Genomic DNA, 21,191 nt, shown 5'->3' with positions numbered 1-21,191 from the left:
GAGATCATGACCTGAGCTGAAGGCAGAGGCTTTAACCCACTGAGCCACCCAGGCGCCCCAGCAAATTCCATCTTAACTTGCATATGAAAGTGTAGACTCCCAGTCCAGGACAGTGATGGTGCTGCCGACACTACAGTAATGAGAGAACATTTGGGTGCTCTGCTCAAGTTTTCTGTGAGTCACCTTGAGTGAGAGAGGCCGCCAGGTCACGAGGCCTCTAGGTCACGAGAGCTGGAGACCATGTGGTAGCCAGGAGATAGGGATCTGTGAAGGTTGATCGTCTTGAAGAAAGAAAAACTAAGCAGAGCTGTGAAACCGATCTTTAAATTTATTAAGGGCTGTTATCTGGATGCTTTTCATTGTTCCTTAGGCAGCCAGAGTTATGGGGTTAATAGCTAGGAGTTATAGGAAATTGTGTTTCAGCCAGTTTCTTGCAGTGTGTCAGCTCCTTTACTAGACCTTAAGCATACGGAGATGAGCAGGACCAGATCACTTTCCTACAGACTGAACAATCCATAAATTCGTTATTCTACAGAGAGAAATGACTCAGTGTTCCATGGCTCTTCCAATAGTGGGACTCCTTTGAGAGCCAGATGGCTCTTAATGCTCTGATCTCCTGTGTCTGGAACACAAAGGAAGGACATTCAGTTTGTATTTGAGGGTCTGAGGCTGGGCCAGTGGTATCTGGACCTAGATGTGGTATTCTGGTAACTGTTGAGAACCAAGACATTTGTTTACCAGGACAGGCAAAGAAGGTTGCTTAAGGAGAGTCTGGACTGTGTTCAGGGAGAAAAGCAGAAGTTCAAAGCCAGGAAAGTGTCCCTAAGCATTAGATACACAGGAGCCACAAACTGACAATAGGAAGACAACTCAGGAGTCAACAGAAGGGAGGAGCAGACGTAGTCAGGAAACACAGTGTGAGACTGGTTAGAGCCAGCACTCTAGAACAGGGCTGGGCCATGGTGTCAGCTGTCAAGGACTTGTTAGGAGCTCTGTGGGACCAAATGGGTTTGGGCCTGAGTCAGACAGGAGTAGTCTAGAAGCGTGAACACCATCTGTCAGGGGTGTTAGAGAAGGATTTGTGCCAGATATCCTCTATCGGCCTCGCCCGCTCTCCACCCTGCTCCAGGTCCAGGAAGTGGACCTACATCAGTGGAATCCTTGACCTCTGGATCTGGTAGGCCCCCGTTAGAGATTGGAGAGGGGAGCACAATGAGGTCAGGGTATTCCTGCCTGCTTCCCTGTAGGTTCACCTAGGTTCACCTTGGATTTCTGTGTTCCTAGGCTGAAGGCTGAAGACATCCTCTTAAGATGTCTCTGTCTATACGGCTCTCTCTTCCAGGATCCATAGCTACTCCCTGCCCTCTTCCCTTGAAACCCAAAGCTGGTAGCAGTTCCAGACATACTAGCTCTGGGGTACTGTGCTATCCCTTATGGCTCTCCTACAACTTGCCCACCACTTTATGAAAATAATTTATTAAACTCTTTTCACATCATCCTAATGTGAATATGTCATCTGTTTCTTGGTTGTACTTTGGCTGACACAGGATTCTGGATTGAGTGAGAAGATGAGTTAGATTATTTCAAAACATACTTATATTCTGTGGCTCTGGATATCTTCTCACTAACCTTATATGTTTGTAGACCCAGGAGTGATGCAAATTAACTTTCTTTCCCTAGGAATCCACAATAAATATTTTTGTAGTATATGTGAAGTTCACCTAGAGACTTGTGGTACAGTTTAGTCATGTAAGCTATACAATTTATTGTTTTTGTAAGAATTCATGTTATCAGGATGTATGGCAGTATTTTTTGGCCTATGTCTGTAGGGTCAGCTAATGTCTTTACTGCCATTATATAAAAGGGCCAAAGGAAGCTTACACTAGTCAAGCAGAACGTTGGCAAGGTCATAAAAGAGCCATAATTAATCTTAAATATCTCTCATAGACAAGCTATGGCACCATACTATAACCCTTTCTGGGAAGACTGAATAATTGAGGCTCCCCATAAAGCTGCTAGTTCAAGGATGTCCCAGAACCTCAGGAAAAGAAGGAAGAGCCTATATAGTCTACGTGACTTCAAACTGTGTGATTTCTGACTCTCATGAACCATAGAAAACATATTGTATTCTGGCGTGCAGATTATTTCTGTTTGACTCTGAATTGAGAGGGTTTTGTCGTTGTCACTTGGGTGGACTTTATGTAATCTTACTTCTAAACAATTTTTCAGTGATACACATGGAAATCTTATGGATAAAATGGTATGACTGAACTTTGCTTCACAATAATACAGAAAGTGGGGGGAGAGATAAAATAAGATTGGCCATGAGTGGATAATTGTGGGAGCTGGGTGATGGAGACATGGAAGTACATTGTACTCTTCTCTCTGCTTTTATATGATATAAATAGGTTTGAATATTAAAAATGAAATAAGTAGTTAATTAAAAAGTTGCTGCTTGATACAGGAAAACTCATTTAGTATTGCTTGATGCCACTGATGTCATGAAGGAGTTCTGTGGGTAGGTTTCAGGAGTATAATAGGAAAAAATATTGAAACAAATGTAAATGAGGAATGCTATTTTTATGAAAGTTTAATGAAACCGGGCTCAATGGAAATCAAGATGACATTCAGAATGTATATTTAGAATATTCTTTCATAAATTGAAAAGGAAAGCAAACAAAAATACTACATGCATGTTTTTAAAAATACTATATATGGACTTTGCTTCTAAATGACCTGGGATGAGGGAGAACAGGGTGAGGTTACAGATGAAGCAAGATTGACCATGAGTTAATATTTGTTGAACTGGAGGAATGACCACATGACAGTTCACTACTTTTACATATGCTTTATGTGTTCTATAGGATAGTTTTTAAAAATAAAACATATATCACATGTCCAAAATATGACCATTTACATTGAGACAGTATAAACTTTTATGATTTAATGAAATATAATATTATGCTATTTTTCTTCCTTCTTTTAGACTCTACATTTTCTAATATATTACCTTTTGTTCATTTCTCTCCTCTTCTCCCATGCCTTAGTTTTGTCTGTTATATGGAACCAAGCTGGTGTTCCAGGAGCGAGCCTGGTATCTAGAACATAAATATTTGACTCCCATGGCCAGCACGAAGATTAGGAATCAGGTAAGGGTCTCTGGTGTACAGAAGAAACCTTTTGTGCATCAGCTGTCAGCTCTTTGCTTTCTTAGAAAACAGTCATGTCAATCTTTTATCAGTTTCCAGTCATGGATTTTTATGCCTCTGGGACTTCACATACATGTTTTCATTGCCTACCATGATCATATTACACTTCAGAGTTTAAGTGACAAGGAAGTGATTCACCGTGCATGAACTTTCTGACATGAAAAGCAGAGGAAGGAATCAAAAGCATTTTCCTTGTCTTGGCAAAAAAAAAAATAAAGTATTAAGTGATTTTAATTTTCTCCTTACCAAAACCTATTAATTCATTCTTCATATTCAGAAAAAAAGACCTATGGTATTTTCATGTCAGAGGTAGCAATGGAAATTCAATGTGATAGCTACAAAACACCTGAAAATGAAGATAGAGCCAAGGAATCACCATCCAAATGCTGCTCTAAAGAAACAAATATATACAAAACAGCATAATCATCTGTAAAGCACACTTTCTGAGAGTTTTCTGAGGGACCTGTCTTCCAGGCCCTCTGTTAGATGTTATAACATAAATAGGTATAGGCTCAATCTCTGCCTTCAAAGGAGCTTATTATATACAAGGACACAAAACTGCCTTTAAAATGCAAATAATAACACAAGGAAGCAGAGACTTTCCAATGAATAATTCCAGAATTCAGAGGGCAGAGATCATGTAGGAGTGAATGTCATTCTTGTACTAGACCTTCAAGAGTGGAAAATTCCAACAAAGAAGTGGTAGCTATTGAAGAGAGGGAAATGCAGTTGAGCCTTCAGACAGGGTTGGTGAAGTGATAAAATCATAGAAATGGGAGTACTTGGGACAGACACGTTAAAAAACAGCGAGAAGACCAGTTTGGCTGACATCTCAAGTGAAAGCCTGGAGAAATCTGCAGGAGCCAGGCTGAGGTGGACACTGAAGAATCTTGAAGAGTCTTTTTCCTTTTCAGGGAACAATGATTATGAAGAAAAGCATGTGGAAAGATGTTTTGGTTATCTGTTGCTATGTAACAAATGACCCCAAAACTTAGTGGCTTAGAACAGCCAGTTATTATTTCTCAGGATTCTGCATCTGAACATGGCTCAGCTGGATGGTTCTCCTGCTGCCTGAGGTATCTGCTGGGGCTGTGAGGGTGGCTTCTTCACTCTCACGTTGGTCACCTCAGCTGAGGAGGCAGGATCATCTTGGGGCTGCTGGGCAAATGTAGGCTTCCTCACAGTACAATAGTGTCAGGAGGGTGCACTGTTTTACATGATGACTGGCTTCTGGAGAGGAAGTGGAAGATGCCAGTCATCTCAAGGCTTGGCCACTGCTAACATAGTATTACTTCAGCTGCATTCTGTTGGCCCAAGGGAGCCTCAAGGCCAGCATGGATTTGGGCAAGAGAAGAGATTTCACCTCTCATTGTGAGGTGCAGCACGCATATATAGGGAAGGAAAAAATTGACAGAAGCTATCTTTGGACACTGACAATCTTCCAGAAAGAAAATGCCCACTTTGGGGAGAGGAAAAAAGAATACTTTCATTAAAAAAAAAAAAAAAAAAAGCTACATGAAGAAAGATTTTAAATCCATGAGATTAGGTATTCCAGTGATATAAATGAGATAAATAATACATCAAAAGAATGCTGAGTAAAAGAAACCAACTTTCATATACAACACTGAAGTGCTTTTGTATTGTATTAGTGCAATATGCTTGCCACACTTTTCATTTACTAGATACTTGTAGCAGCCTGGGAGATAAGCAGGAAGCAGTCAGAAGCTTTGGAACAAACTATCTGTGGGGCTAGACATGGGTTGTTAAGAACTATAGGACATGTCAAGGTCTTCTTTTGCAGATCTCAGTGCTGCCAGCCATGAGCAGTCACCCCTCCTCTGGGCTCTCTCAGTATTCCCAGAGGGAAGAATGTAGTGTACTTGGCACAAATGTTTCCCTTCCCACTTCTGCCACACCCCTGTGAAAGGATTTCAGGGTTTCGGAAGTGTTATTAATAGCTTCTTTGCACTAAAATGTCTGGGACCCTTGGCCAGCTAGAGGTGCTTAGAGGAGTGGGCTTGTGAATGGGTGAAAAGGGGACAGGGTTGATTGAATTACTGAAATTAACCTAGATGCTTTCACATGATAATTCTGCAATTTTACTGATTCTTTCTTTCTTTAGGTGCATCTAATATATTGGTTAACTCATCCCCTAAATTTTTTATCCTGTTTGTTGGGATTTTTAGCTTAAAAAATATTTTTTGTTTTCTGTTTTATATCATCTATATAACTTTATCCCCTAAAGATATATTCAGTTTTGTCTTTGATTTCTTTGGGCATTGAAGCATAGTTATTTGATAGTCTATAGCTAATAATCCAAATATCTTAAGACTTTACCAGTCTATTTCTTTTTGCCTAGTATTTCTGCTTTGTGTATAGTTATCTTTTAATATGTGCTGGTCATTGTTTTTGAAAAATGTTTTGTGAGATTTACATGAAGTCCAAATTGAAAGCACCTTCTTTCCCTTATATAGCATCTGAAGGTGCCTTCAGTTTAAGACCAACTTAAACCAAACTCAAGACTTGAGGTTTCCTGTAAGACTCAGAGAGTTTAAATAAGAGCAGTAAATCCTTCACCCTCCCCCAAGGTCATAGCTGTTTGGTATCCAGCTCATTGTAGCAAGGGTCTCTATTAAATTTCTTGCCTAGTTGCTGGCCCTGGTTTTGACTATCATCACCCCTACTGCCACCCCAGCCACCATGAAGCTGTCAAAGTGAAAACTCAATGTTGCTGAAAATGGCAAATGCCTTCAGAGTGAATGCAAATTTCTACTTGTTTATTTTCTTTGTTTCCTACTTTTCCATAATTTTTGCCATTATTATTTTGCCAGATCATCGGTACTTTGAAGAGGATTCCTGTATTTTCTCTAAAAATTTTGGTTGTTTTCAGAAGAACAGTTGAGGGGAAAAAATCTGAAACAGGAAGCTCCTTCAACGTTATACCACTTGACCCCACAACAGCCCTTTACATCCTTTTCCTTATCCTTACACACAGATGAGGAAATGGAAACCAACATGGGAAAGTAACTTGCCCAAAGTAACACAACTAGTGAAAACCCATATTTCTCTGACTTTAAACATTTTCATTTATTTTATTTGGATAAAAATCAGCCTTAGCTAGTAAGAACAAGTAGACCCCACATCCAGGTTCTTGGTTTCTAATACCATTTTCCAGTAGAAGGAAGCAGAGTCCTTGGACTAATGATAGATTCTAGGACTGGGGCAGTGAATATCTAAGATGAGCTTGGAGCATCTTTCAGGACTAGAAAGTGAGAAGGTGCCCGAGTGAAAACAAAAACAGAATACCCCAGGACTGTGGGGTTATGTCAAAGGGACACTGGAAGGAGCTAACTGAAAGAGTACCTAATGGCCAAAGCTGGAGAAATCTGAGCAACAAAACAAATAATGTAGTACTGGATTATAACCCAAAGTATAAAATAATTAAACAGAAATCCAAAATGATATAAATAAATGATTACACAGATCCATAAATGGGATCAAAGAGACCATTCTTTCTTACTAATGTATGTAGATTCTTCCCCTTCCCTTGAGTGTGGGTTGGACCCAGTGATTTTCTTTTATTTTAAAGGACAAAACACTGAAAGGGAAAACAGTTACTGTACTTTGGAGCAATCTGGCAGACCCCCGCTTAACCAGGTGCATACGGTGAATATCACCAGTAGTAAGTTGTGTTGATGGCATGCACTTGTGACATTGTATGGTGAGACGAGCACTTCACTCTTCCCCCAAATCCATAACCCGGATCCAATCCTAAGGAAAAAGAAAAAGACACAACCAGATGGAGGGACGGTCTACCTAAGACCTATGTAGTCCTCCTCAAACTGCCAGTGCATGAAAGATGAGGAAAAAACTAAGAAACCAACACAGGCCAGAGTAGACTAAGGAGACATGATGACGAAGCACAGTGTGGTATCCTGGATTGAGTCCTGAAGGAGAAAAAGGACATTGGTAGAAAAACTGGTGAAATCTGAGTCAATCTATAGTGTATTAATATTAATGTACCAATATTGACTTCTTAGTTTTTACAATGGACCATAGTTATGTTAGGTGTTAGGAGAAGAATTAGAAGAAACTAGGTGAAGAACATATGAGAACTCTGTCTATTATCTTTGGAAATTTTCCAGAAATCTAGAAGTATTCCAAAATTTAAAGTTTATGAAGAGGGAAAAAAAAAAAAAAGCGTCAGGGAGCCACAATCAGCCTGGGCTGATTGTAAATGATAACACTTCAGAATATGCAGGAGTTCTGCTAAAACTCTAGGCTAATGATAATAAGCAATGCATATATTTATGCTAAAAGAAAACAAAATTAAATTTCATTCTCATAAAGATCTTCCAGGTAAATAAGGCTGGTAACAGGCCCCACTCAACCACTGAGTAAAACTAAGAAACAGAAAAGTTAAACAACCGGCCAGGATACTAGCTGAGCGTAGAAACCAGAACTCCTAATCCCAAAAGGAGGTGGATGAATCAGCATCATCCTGCTTGTGTGACCTGAGTTTGGAAGCTTCACAGAGGCCTGCCTGATGGCAGAGAGAGTAAAATCCATCCACAAAGGCAAAAGGCAAAGGCAGCAGGAGCGCCCCGTTGTCCAACTGAAGCCCTCAGGAGAGGGGCTTGGGGTTTGTTTTCTTTTTAAACTCAAGTGTCTCCCCTCCAGCCTTTCCTAGCTGTGATAGCTCGCTCCTCTCTTTTGTTGGGAACTTGATTGTTGAGAGAGCTCATCCACATTCTTTATCCTGCCTAATCCCCACAAGCACCAGTTAGTGTGGCTAGTTGTTAATCCACTTTATGGATTGGGAGTCTAAAGCTGATTTGCAGCTGATTTAAGGAGTGGTAAAGGTGAGGTTTTTAGCTTGTTCTCCGGTTCCCTCAAAGTAGGTAGGGCCTTGGCTCAAAGGCAGTCCCCTGGCGTTGCCCCCAGAGCTCTATTGTAACAAGGCCCTTAAGTAAAAGATTTCTGTTCCCTTTTCATTATTAGGTACTTTTGCAGGGTACATATGTATAGAACAATTGCGCAGTTGTGGCCTTTGTTCTTGGAAAATTTAGTGTCCAGGCATTATCTTGTTTCATTCTTCATTAACCTAGACAGTTGTGTTTATTTTGCTTCAGATAATTCTCAGCATTAGGGAGTAACAATCAGCCAAGGCTCATTTTAAGAAGGCAAGCCTTTCAAAATAATCTAATTGTTAATGATTGCGTATCTCCATTAAAACCAACTTCATTTTGCTTTAAAAAAAAAAAAAAAAGACAAAATGAGACAAAAATTTCAGCCTCTTAAAGTGATGTATTTTATTGCAAATGGCCTTGGGTCTTCTACTTTTTATGCCAGCCCTTAAAGTAAATTTCAGTTTTAGACAGAGTAGCCTCATTTTTCTCAGTGAAGTGTTTCCTCCCTGAACTCCTAGGCACACCTGTCCTGCTCTGTCAGTGCCCACCAGCACTGGAACAGTGATTCTTGGTGACATACAAAGAAGAACCAAGTACATGTAGACATGTGGTCAGCTCACGCCAAGAAATCAACACAGGGGGAAGCTTTAAAGTTTATGTGTGTTGAGAGAACCACAGCCCAGCTGTGGGTTGCAGATCAAAAAAGACCCTATTCGGTGTGGTGAAAATAATACTTAGCAAAATGTTGAATCAGGTTCTATTTCCTGCCCCAAACCCAAATAATGGAGCCACGTGAGAAAGCACATTATAAAGGATCTGCAAGAAGGTCAGGGAGGACTGCATAACCCAACCCAGAGGCTATGGGAGATAGCCTGTAAGAGTAACAATGTTAAAAACCAAAATTTCATTTGGGAAGAGAGAAAATAAATACCAATCATGACCACGTCCAAGCCATCTTGACACCGCCCCACCTACCCCAGTATTTGATCATATTACACCCAGATGTTGCCTTAATGTCCTATTTGAGTCATGACATGTCCATTTCTTCCTAAGTGCACACTTTCTGGGGCAGCAACAGATGCCTGGCACCTTGTTCCATCTGAGTCATTCCCCTATACCTTTAAGACTGTTTTCATTTTGGTATGCCCCCTGATGTGCTAGGATGAAGCCCTGATTCACCAGGACAAGTCTCAGTCCTCTCCTATACCCTTGCCAGCAAATGGACACAGGAACAGACCCAGGCCCTAATAGCCTTTGTGAGCTCCACTGAAAGGAACCATCCTTTCTCTGCTCAGGGACCCAGTGACAGCAAGGAAGTCATGGAAGACTGTTGATGGCAAGTGACCTCTTAACCTGTTACCTGCTCAAGTCTATAACAACCACTAAAGTTTGGGTTTTAGTTTCAGTTTAGCCAAACAAATGGTTGAATCAACAAGGGGGAAGAACATTCAAGCCATGGATTCCTGGGCCATTCAAGTAGTTGTGATGTACCACATTGATTTCAGTGACATACTGATTTATTCTCAGGAAAGAATAAGAATGGAGTAAGAATGTGCAGAAGTGTGGCAGACACCAGACCCCAAAAGCCAAGACACTACTTTACACCTTTGAATTCAGAAGACGGATCGTGCTTATTTGCTATTTTGAACTGAGTGTATAATATTATAAATTTGGTCATTTCCCTGTGACCAAAAGGTTTGGGGTACAAGAAACAAAATAGGAGGGAAATGTAGGGAGGAGTTCCAAGCTAGAAAGATGGTGTTGGGATGTTAGCCTTTCTCCTTAGATCTCAACTTCAAGAACATATACATCATACCTGTACCAATGAGGCTTAGAAATAGTACACATGCCCTTCACATCCTACAAATACAGTAAGACTACTTTCCATGTTCCTTCTGTTAAAGGTTTCTTTTTAACGGACCCTCAGATATCCTATTCTTCTGTTTCCCTTTTGCCAAACCACCTGGATCAAGGCAACTTAAGAGATGCTCAGATACCAGAGTCAAATGCAACGTGAACTGGGCTTTTAGGCACAGGATGTTAAAAGCACACTTGGACCAGGAAAGGCAGGTTGAGTTTCTCGGTTCTTTGGCCTCATTTACTACCCACGGACTCTTGCTTTCCTTTGTAAGGAATTTGAAAAGGAATCTTTGGTTCTTCACCCCTGTCCCACCCACGCAGCAAGGTCTATCTGACTTGGCTACAAGCAAATGATGAGGTGATGAAACTTGCTTATGTCCTTTAGGCTGAGTGGAGAAGCCAGTGTGGAGTATAACACCCATTCCGTCAGGGTGGGGAGAGACATCTCCTCTTTGGTGGCTTTGGTCAAGAAGCTAAGGTATTATGAAAAGACAGCACAATGGAGTGGTCATACAGGGAATGCAACTGAGTCAAATTTTAGAGTCTTCGTAGATTTGAAAGCATCCCCAGAACTTCTCTTCACTTCTGTAGGCCCCTCTGGTTCACCTCCAGGAGATAGCAGGAACCAACTAGAATATGAATGCATCCTGGTCTACCTTCTCTTTCTGGACCCAAGAACTCAAAAAGAGAGAAAAGAAAAATACCAATACCAACGGAGTGCCACTAAGAAAGTGAGAAATCACTTTTCCCTTCCCCTTCCCCTTTACCCCTGGCCAAGGCTGTTCTTCAGCAGCTTAAAAACATTGTTGAACTATAAACATAGGCCAATCAACTGAGGTTAAGAAAATATAAGTGGGATTTGATTTCTTCCATTTGGCCAGGGACTCTGAGGTCACCACTCCTGCCATCCTGGTTTCCGCATGGCAGCCACCTGGTCCACCCTCATGCTTTGCCCCATAGTACAGATAACTTGTTAGAACCATGGGAGAGAGCAACTTGTTTTGTGAGCTCCAGCCTCTGAGTTCTTCTGGCAGCTGCATTATCCTGGGTTCCTTGGGGTGATCCTTGAAATGCTGGGTAATGGGGGCATCCTCCATGAAAGTCTCTGAGCTCATCCCCTTACCCCAGCATGCACAGCAAGAATTTCCCACTGGTGGAATTTGTTCCAAAGAGTAGCTGTATTACACCAGAAAGACCTTTCAGGAGATAGGAGTCAGCTGTGTCTAAACAGATTAGGGCAGACCCGGTCACAGTTAAGGACAAGGAGGGTTTTATTATGATTCTATAATAATAAAATTTAAATGAATTATTGAACTTAAAACAGGAATGATCCCTACTATATCCATTTTGGTAGAATTAATATTCCAGCTTTTAGAAATGAATATTTTTTACAAAATAAAATGTGTTTGTTTTTGCTTTTCTTTTTTCTGATGCTAAGTTACCTTTTTCCTTTGATTTTAGAAGCTTCTTCTAGGGAATTGAAAGCATTTGGTATTAGGAACTGTGCAAAGAAAGCAAGGAGGGGTGGTCCCATTTGAAAGAACAGACAATGGACAAGACCCACTTGTGAGAACGCATGAGTCTGTAGAAAACCAAGACTCTTCTTTATGCTCTTTCCCTGGATAGCTGGTCATTTCTATCACAGAACTATCAGGCATTAATTCTGTAATCAAACTGGCTGTTTCTGAGACAATGTAAGAAAAATATCCAGCTCAAGTGTATGACTTTTTGCAGTGTCTTTTGGGGGTACAGGTGATCTATTTCTTAATCTGGATGATGCTTACATGAGTATGTTCCTTTTGTGATAATTTAGCAAGCTAGGACATACTCATCTGGTTGCACTTGTAGGAAAGAATACAGAGAGATTTCCTATCCTTTTACCTAGTTTCCCCCCAGTGATATCAGCTGCAGAACCATACTGTAATACCACACCAGGATTTTTACATGGATACAGTAAATATACAGAACTTTTTCATCACCACAGAGGTTCCTCCTCTGGCTATTTTATAGGTACACCCTCTTTCCTTCCCTTGCCTCCCTTAGAATCCTTAGCAAACACGAATCTGTTCTCCATTCCTATAATTTTGTCATTCCAACATGCTGTGTAAATGGGATCACGTAATATACAACATTTTGGGGCTGGTTTTTCTACCCAGCATAATTTCCTAGAAATCCATCCAAGTGGTTGCATGTGTCAGTGGTCTGTTTCTTTTTATTGCAAAGTAGTACTCCATGGAGTGAATGTAGCACACTTTGTTAATTCACTCATTGCAAGATATCTGGTCTTCTTCCAGTTTTGACTATTAGGAATAAAGCTGTTATAAACATTCGTGTATAGGTTTTGATATGAATATAGGCTTTAATTTCTTTAGAGTAAATACCCAAGAATGCATTTGTTGGGTTAAATGGTGGATACATATTGATTTTTTTAAAAAGAAATTGCCAACACTGTTTTTTCAAAGTGGCTGTAACATTTAACATTCCCACTAGCAATATAGGAGTTGATTCATGTCTTCACTTGCTTTTGGTGGTGTCACTATTTTCTATTTTAGCTGCTCTGATAGGTACACAGTAATATTTAATTGTGGTTTTTAAATTGCATTTCCCTAATGGATAGTGATGTTGAACACTTTTTCATGTGTATATGTACCATTTGTGTATCCTTCTTGGTGAAATGTCTGCTCTGACATCTTCTGCCCATGTTCTAATTGGATTGTTTGGGATTTTTTTTAACTGTTGAGTTTTTAGAGTTCTTTATATATTCTAGATACTAGTCCTTCATGGGATACATAGCTTGTAAATATTTCCACCTGGCTTGTCCTTCCATCTTCTTAACATAGCCTTTTTCCAGAGTAGAAGTTCTTAATTTTGGTAAAATCCAGTTTATCAGGTTTCCTTTTGTACTTTTGATGCCATGTCTCAGAATTCACCTATCCCTAGGTCCTGAAAACTTTATTCTATAGTTTTTTTCTAAATTTTTTTACTTCTACATTTTACATATCAGTCCATGATCCATTTTGAGGTGGTTTTTTTTTTTTAAGATTTTTAAAAAATTTATTTATTTGACAGAGAGAGATCACAAGTAGTCAGAGAGGCAGGCAGAGAGAGGAAGGGAAGCAGTCTCCCTGCTGAGCAGAGAGCCCGACGAGGGGCTTGATCCCAGGACCCCGGGATCATGACCTGAGCCAAAGGTAGAGGTTCAATCTACTGAGCCACCCAGGTGCCCCTTGAGTTAATTTTTGTATAAGGTAGAAAACTTGGGTTGAGATCCATTTTTTTGGTCAAAATGTCCAGTTGCTCCAGGAACAGTTTGTTGAAAGGTTATATTTCCTCCACTGACTTGCTTTAAAATCTTTATCTAGAATCAGTTGGAAATATTTGTAAATAGTATTGCATATTTGATTTTAAGTGTCCACATGTCCATCACTAGTATATGGAACATGATTGATTTTTATATATTGATCTTATGTCCTATAATCTTGCTGAACTTGCTTATTAATTCTAGGAATTCTTGCAGATTCCTTGGAAATTTCTCTTTTAAAAAAGGTTTATTTATTTATTTATTTGAGAGAGAGAGAGAGAGAGAACTGAAATGGGAAGGGCAAGAGACAAAGAAAGTGTCACAAGCAGACTCCGTGCTAAGCACAGAGCCTGACATGGGGTTTGATCTCATAACCCTGAGATCATGACCTGAGCTGAAACCAAGAGTTTGACACTTAACCAAGGTGCCCCACCTTGGAATTTTCTACAGAGACAAACACGTCATCTGAAAATAGGGACAGTATTTCACTGGATATAGGATTTGGGGACGAGGATTATTTTCTTTCAGTACCTGAAAGTAGTTTTGGCTTCCATGGTTTATAATGAAAATTTATTGTTATTCAAATCTTTTCCCCTTATAAGTAAAGTGTGGTATTTCTCTCTGCTTGCAAGATTTTTTGGAGGGATAGGTCTTTAGTTTTCAAAAATTCATCTATGATGTGCCATGTGTGGATTCCTTTGAGTTTATCCTGGGTGAGGTTTGCTCAACTTTTTGAATTGGTTGGTTTGTGTCTTTTGGTCAAAATAGGGTTTTTTGGTCATTTCATCAAGTGCTTTTTAGTCCTGCCCTCTTTCTCTTCTTCTAGAACTCTAAGTTCAATCTTTTGTTCTAATCACACATGTCCGTGAATCTCTGTTGTTGTTGTTGTTGTTGTTTTCCAGTCTATTTCCTCTCCACTGTTCAGAGTCAGTAACTTATATTTTTCTGTTTTCTGATTTACCAATCCTTTCCTCTATTTCCTACATTCTGCTATTGAGACTATCTCCTGAGTTTTTATGTTGGTCCTTATATTTCCAGTCCTCACATTCCTATTTTGTTTTTTATATATCCTGTTTCTTTGCTGAGATTTTCTATTTCTTTTTCATTTGTTTCAAGTGTGGTCATAACTGCTTGTTGAAGCATTTTTATGATGGTCACTTTAAAATCTTTGTTGGATAATTCTACATTTCTGTCATCTCAGTGTTGGCACATATTGATTGTCTTTTTCTTCAGTTGACTTCTTATTGAAACCTAAATATTTGGGGTATGAAATTATGAAACTTTGGATTTTATTTAAGCCTTCTCTTTTCAATCCAGTGCTCCAGTGGGAGAAAAGGAGTACACCACCTCATTACTGCCCTATAGGGTAAGAAGTCAATTCTCCATTCAACTTCTGCTGATACAAGGGGTGCTCCTTTTTCCTGCTCGGTGAGGATGGAAGTTTCGGTTGCCAGCTAGGCCTCCACTGACACTTTGCTCTTGGTGAGGGATAAGAGAGCCTCATTGCTGCTCCCCACGTGACTTCCATGAACATAGGTAGTGTCTTTACTATCACCAAGTAATGGTTATCCTCTTACTAGACCTCCTCTACAGTGCTCCATCTGGAAGTGGAAGGAGTACATCTCTACTTCCAGGTAAAGGAAGATAGTTCACCTATCTATGGCAAAATGAAGAAAATAAAATATATCAAGTTTTTCTATAATGAAAAATATTTTTTTCATTAAAAATTTTATTATGTTTATCCTACTTTTTAGGTACAGAATATTACCATTTAAATAAAGGTGGGAGTCCAGGTTCCCCATGTGGTCTCCACTGATGTGATGGCAGATACCTCATTAGCCTGGCAAGAAGACTAGAAGAATGAACTCACCAGTCAGCCTTGAGAGACATGGGTGGTAGAGCTACAGGTTTTCTGTGGTGTTTGGCTGAAGTAGGGTGGTTATTGTCTCAAAATTTTCTGTCTTGTTTGGCTGCCCCTTTTTACTGAGAGAGCATCTTTTGTTGGGATTTTTGTCTGCATCTGTTGATGTTCCTGGGTTGCCAGCTTCTTAGCTCTGAGTGTGGGATACATGAGGTAAAAGGGAAACCTGGAGAATTTGCCAGTGTGTCACTCCTGAACTCCCAGTGTCCCAGTCTTCTCCTCACCTTTCAGAGTTTTCTTATGTTTGTTATATATAGAATGTGCAGGGTTTTCAGTTGTGTTTAGTGGGAGAATGGGGAAAGGTATATCCATTCTCCTGGAAGTGAGCTTTCACTGATTTTTGAGAAGAAAAAATGGTATCTAATAGAATGCTTTCTGGAGAGCTTCCTGAGTTCATTTGAACTCAGATTGGTGACCTCCCTGGATCTTCAATTTGTTGAGTCCTTCTTCATTTGAACCATCCCCAATCCCTCTGTTCTCATCCTGAAAGGTCTGCCTGCAACTGTTTCATGCAGTGACAATACTTGACTTTATATGGAGGATCCTTTCCAGTCCTTGCTGGACTGAGAACCATACAATCCTGATTCCTGTAAGCCCAAGCAAGGAATTTTCCCAGGAAAAGAGTTAACCTATCCATGGCAAAATGAAGAAAATAAAATATATTGAGTTTTTCCATAATGAAAAATATTTTTTCATTAAAAGTGTTATTATGTTCATCCTACTTTTTAGGTGCTGAATATTACCATTTAAATAAAATAGTGATAGTGATCCATCTTTTTTGATATCCTTACTTCACACACACACACACACAATGCTGGCAATTATGTGTTGGTTCTCCCATATTGATTTTTCTCTTTCCTTTTCTCTTAATTTAAAAAAAAATTGAGGTCTACTTTATTTACATTGAAGTACACAAATCTTAGTGGTACAGTTCAGTGAGTTTTGACTAATCAAATGGTAGACTGTATAATGTACACCCCATCACCCAAGAAATTTCCCTCAGCCCTATTTCCATTGATCCTCTCCTTTGCCCCTGGGGTTCTGACTTTGTCAGTATGCTCAGTTTGCCTGCTCTAGAGCCTCATAGGAATGGAAGCAGATAGAACTCTCCTTTTGCTCAGTCTGATGTTTCTAAGATGTTCAATAGTTCATTCTCCCCCCCCCAAGTGGTATTTCATCATAGACACCTCTCCCAACCCCTTCTCCTTCACAAATGCTGATCTCTCTAGGTTTCTGCTATGTCAGTCTCAAGGAATTGACCATGTTACTTCCAACTGACCTCAGCTGCATCATTCCACGTTCATTAGGGTACAATGTCTTATTTATATGCACTGTGGGAAGAAAAAATAACCGAAGGCTTTAAGACTTACTTTTAATTTTTTTCTTGCAGTAGAAAAGTTTGTGTTAAAAATTGTTTATTCTGTTGATAGAACACATACAATATCATGGATCAATGTTATTATAAATAAAATTATCAGGATCATTTTTTAAAAGATTTTGTTTATTTATTTGACATAGAGAGAGAGACAGCAAGAGAGGGAATACAAGCAGGGGGAGTGGGAGAGGGAGAAGCAGTCTTCTCACTGAGCAGGGAGCCTGACGTGGGGATCGATCCCAGGACACTGGGATCATGACCTGAGCTGAAGACAGATGCTTAATGACTGAGCCACCCAGGCACCCCATCAGGATCATTTTTGTACAAGTTTTGTTTTGTTACATACTTTTCATTTCTTTTGGTAAATACTTAGAAGAAGGTTTAATGGGTGGTATGGTGGACATTTATTTAACTGTTTAAGAGACTGCCAAAAAGAGTTCTATGAAAGTGATCGTATCATTTTTTTAAAGATTTATTCATATATTTGAGAGAGAGTGAGAGAACATGCATGTGGGGGTTGGTAAAAGGGGGAGAGAGAGAGAGAGAGAGAGAATGAATCTCAAGCAGACTTCCTGCCAAGCATGGAGCCTGATGTGGGGTTCATCTCACAACCCTGAGATCATGACCTCAGCTGAAAGCAAGAGTCAGACTCTTAACTGACTGAGACACCCAGGTGCCCCAGTTGTATCATTTAATATCCCCACTAACAACATATAAGGATCCTATTGTTCCATATCTTCACCAACATTTGGTGTTGTCAGCCTTCTAAATGTTATCTATTCAAGTGGGTGCATAATAATAGCTCACTGTGTATTAATTTTCATTTCCCTGGTATTTAATGTGTTGGGCACCCTTTCAAGTTGCTTATTCCTATAGGTTATTCCTATGTTTTAGTCTTTTGCCCATTTTCAAACTGTGAGCTATTATTCTTATTTTTTAAAGATTTTATTTATTTATCTGACAGACAGAGATCACAAGTAGGCAAAGAATCAGGCAGAGAGAGGGGAGGAAGCAGGCTCCCTGTTGAGCAGAGAGCCTGATACGGGGCTCGATCCCAGGACCCTGTGATCATGACCTGAGCCAAAGGCAGAGGCTTTAACCCACTGAGCCACCCAGGCGCCCCTATTCTTATTTTAAATATTGAGTTATAAGACTTACACATTCTACATACAGGTACTTGGATTTTTCCCAGTCTGTGCCTATTCATTTTCTTTTTTAAAAAGATTTTATTTATTTGAAAGAGAGAGAGAAAGCATGAGTTGGGGGGTGGGGCAGAGAGAGAGGGAGAAGCAAACTCCCCACTGATCCGGGAGACTGAGGCTGGCAATTTCAGGACCCCAGGATCATGATCTGAGCCAAAGGCAGACACTTTAACCAACTGTGCCACCCAGGCACCACTTGACTTTCTTAGTAGTATCTTTAAGAAGCTAAAGGTTTTAAGTTTAATGAAAAAAATATTATCAACTTAAAATTTTTTGTTAGTCCTTGAGCCTTGTCTAAGAAATCTTTGCCTAACCTGAGGTTGCAAAGATATTCTTTCATGCTTTCTTCTAGGAGCTATGTGATTTTTAATTTTATATTTAAGTCTAGGTCCTATCTCAGATAAATTTCTGAGTACAGTAAGAGGTAGGGGTTGAGGTTCATTGCTTTTTATATGGTTATCCAGGTGTTCAAGGTGTTCATTTGTTAAAAAGATCATCCTCTATTCATGGAAATATTTTGTTTTCTGTATTAGAAAAAAATTGACCATGTAGGGGTGCCTGGGTGGCTCAGTGGGTTAAGCCTCTGCCTTTGGCTCAGGTCATGGTCTCAGGGTCCTGGGATGGAGCCCCACATCAGGAATCTCTGCTCAGCAGGGAGCTTGCATCCCGCTCACCCTCTGCCTGCCTTTCTGCCTACTTGTGATCTCTCTCTCTCTCTCTGTTAAATAAATAAATATAATCTTTATTTTTTAAAAAATGACCATGTAAGTGTGGGTCTGTTTCTGGGCTCTCTATTCTATTCCACTAATGTACCTGTCTCTGTTTTGCTAATTCTGTCTTAATTATTATAATAAATTTTATACCAGAAAATGTAAGGCCTCCAGACATCTCAGCCCTTTTCAAAACTGTTCTCATTATTCCAAAAGCTGTGCATCTCTCTGCATATTTTAGAATTTGCTTGTGAATTTCATGGGATAAAAAAGGGGCCTGGGATTGAGCCCCTCATTGGGCTCTCTGCTCTGCGGGGAGCCTGCTTCCTCCTCTCTCTCTCTGCCTGCCTCTCTGCCTACTTGTCTGTCAAATAAACAAATAAAAATCTTTTTAAAAAGGGGCAGCTAGGATTTTTATTGTGATTGCATTAAATCTATATATCAGTTTGGGGAGAATTGGTATTTTAATAATCCATGAACATGGTATATCTCTTCATTTATTTAATTCCTTCCAGCAGTGTTTTGTAATTTTCAGTAACAGAGTTCTTGAACAAATTTCATTAAATTTATCACAGTGTTTTTTTAAATTTTCTAAAGCTCTTGCAAATGATGCATTTTAAATTTTAGTTTTCTATATGTATATTCCATGTTTAGTACAGGCATGATTAATTTTTGTACATTGTTCTGTATACGTAAACTCACTAACTCATCCAATAGTTTAAGTATATTATTTATAGATTCCCTGAGACTTTCTAAGTACTCAATCATGACATCTAAGAATAAAAAGGTTTACTGCCTTACTTCAACCTATATCTTTTATTAAGATTCCACCAAGAGTCAAGTTGAACAGGGACTGCTTGAATTAGACCAAGGTTGTTGTGCCTAGCTTCACCACCACCCCCAACCCCATAGTGCTCTCTTTGTCCTATCAGCAGTTGAGCTGGGAGGATGTTAAACTACAGATATCTTTCATTCTCCATTGGGTTCAACTTCTGATTGTTACTGTGGAGGCAAAGTTCTCTTAAATCTTCCTATATCCTAACTAGAAGTCCTTCCAAATTATTTTTGAAATTGTTTGCATCCATGAAATTTAAAATTCCAGAACTGATTGCCACAGAATTTCTCCATAATAATTTGGATTCTTACTGTACATTTAGTTCTGACAGTTTGTTGGGCTTCTGCTTCTTGAAAAAAAAAAACACTTTGGACTGAAAATGATTCCTTCTTCAGTATGCTCACATTTCTTTGGGTCTATATTTACAAGATTGAACTATCAGTTGATTAAAATACCGTATTCTTTTGTACGAAAAGGTGTGAAACTAATTGTGAAGCTTTATTATAACCACCTAATTTAATATTCTCTCTAGTTTCATGTAAATGTCTTTGTAGAAAATGCTACCAAGAGCGGCATTGTGGTTACTTTAATTCCATTGCCAATACTTTTATATGGTTTCCTGTATTCTAAAGGGAAAGCTATATGCACTTTTCTTCTTTTAAAACTTTTCCTCTTATGAATCAGTACCACTATGAATAAATGTCAGAAGTTCTTATTAAGTGGTTAAAGTTGATGTCTCTGTCTCAGCTTTCTTGTTTTAGGTGATGATGATCAAGCAGACTTCATAATGGAAATTGCCAGAGTTGTAAAGAAATCGTTGTTCTTACTGATTGAAGAACACATGTTAATAGTACTACTTGTGAATACTCACTTTGTGCCAAACTCAATCCTTAAATTTTAAAGATAAGAAAGGTATCATGGCTTGGAAGTCATGATGTCAGGATTCAAAGTCCTAATCTTTTACTGAAATGGGCTTTGTCAGTTATATTTAGGAAATAATAAGGTTGTGTACTTATTGGTTGAAGAACATTGCCATAGGAGGAACATTTTGGAGATTAATTTGTCTCTCCTCAAATGAACTCTTTGGTTTAGCAAAATGAGGTGTTTTGTTTTTGTTTGGTAAGGATGGCAATTTCTCTATTCCAACATTTCAGATTATGCTAAATATTTTTATTAGTTGAAGAACTAATCAAATAAAATGTGATTTATATTGATTCAGAGAAAATAGGAAGCTGAAGTCCTGGTTATTTAATAGAACCACAGAATTTCATTTCTTGCTAATGGGACTTGGCTATGGAGAAAACCAGTTTAAACCAGCAGGCCCATTAAACTAAGGTCTGGCTGCCTTGAGATGTGAGTGGTCAGTACAAAGGCAGAGAGCTTCCCTTTCCAATGGTTGTTGTGTAAATTGAGACAGCTCAAATCATAGCACATAGTGTGCTATTATGCCCCCATGTGAATGTTTCAGGTATGTTTTTCTTTACATTTACCACTAGCCAGGCATTTGGGGCTAAGGGGGCAGATTATCTGATACAGACCTACCACTCTGACCCTTTGTCTATAGAGATTGGCAATTCTTTAGGAAAGGTGAATGGATAGGAGAGAAGTAAAATCATGGCCTCTGTCACTCCAGTGAGCTTGAAAGTCTAGTAGCTGAAGATTACAGTGATGATTTTCATTGACCATTATTTGACAGTCAACATGTTGCTCTTCTGAAGAGATCTGAACTGTGTTTGGTGACTTAAGGTATGGACCAGAGGAGCAGGGAGGGCCTGAAGACCTAGTGCAACAGAGTTCATCCAACTTACTGAAGAAGACTCTGCAGAGCAAGTGACCCTCCCTTCAGAGGAAGAGAATCTGTCATTTCT

The 21,191-nt window shown here is 39.3% G+C and overlaps 1 protein-coding gene across 4 annotated transcripts in view; it reads left to right on the top strand.

The window, feature by feature from the left end:
• ACOXL (acyl-CoA oxidase like) overlaps positions 1-21,191 on the top strand; it is a 349,566-nt gene that overhangs the window by 321,028 nt on the left and 7,347 nt on the right. For 3 of the 4 annotated variants that reach the window (XM_059188392.1, XM_059188389.1, XM_059188390.1), the window contains one exon: positions 3,048-3,149. The exons of the other annotated variant lie outside the window; for it this stretch is intronic. In XM_059188392.1, coding sequence (XP_059044375.1) covers positions 3,048-3,149 — 102 coding nt within the window. The remainder of the gene's footprint in view (positions 1-3,047; positions 3,150-21,191) is intronic. 4 annotated transcript variants of the gene reach the window in all.

This window comes from Mustela lutreola, chromosome 9, assembly GCF_030435805.1.
Source record: "Mustela lutreola isolate mMusLut2 chromosome 9, mMusLut2.pri, whole genome shotgun sequence".
NCBI lineage: Eukaryota > Metazoa > Chordata > Mammalia > Carnivora > Mustelidae > Mustela > Mustela lutreola.
Note: the sequence above shows the minus strand (reverse complement) of the source record. Positions and strands in the feature narration are given on the sequence as shown.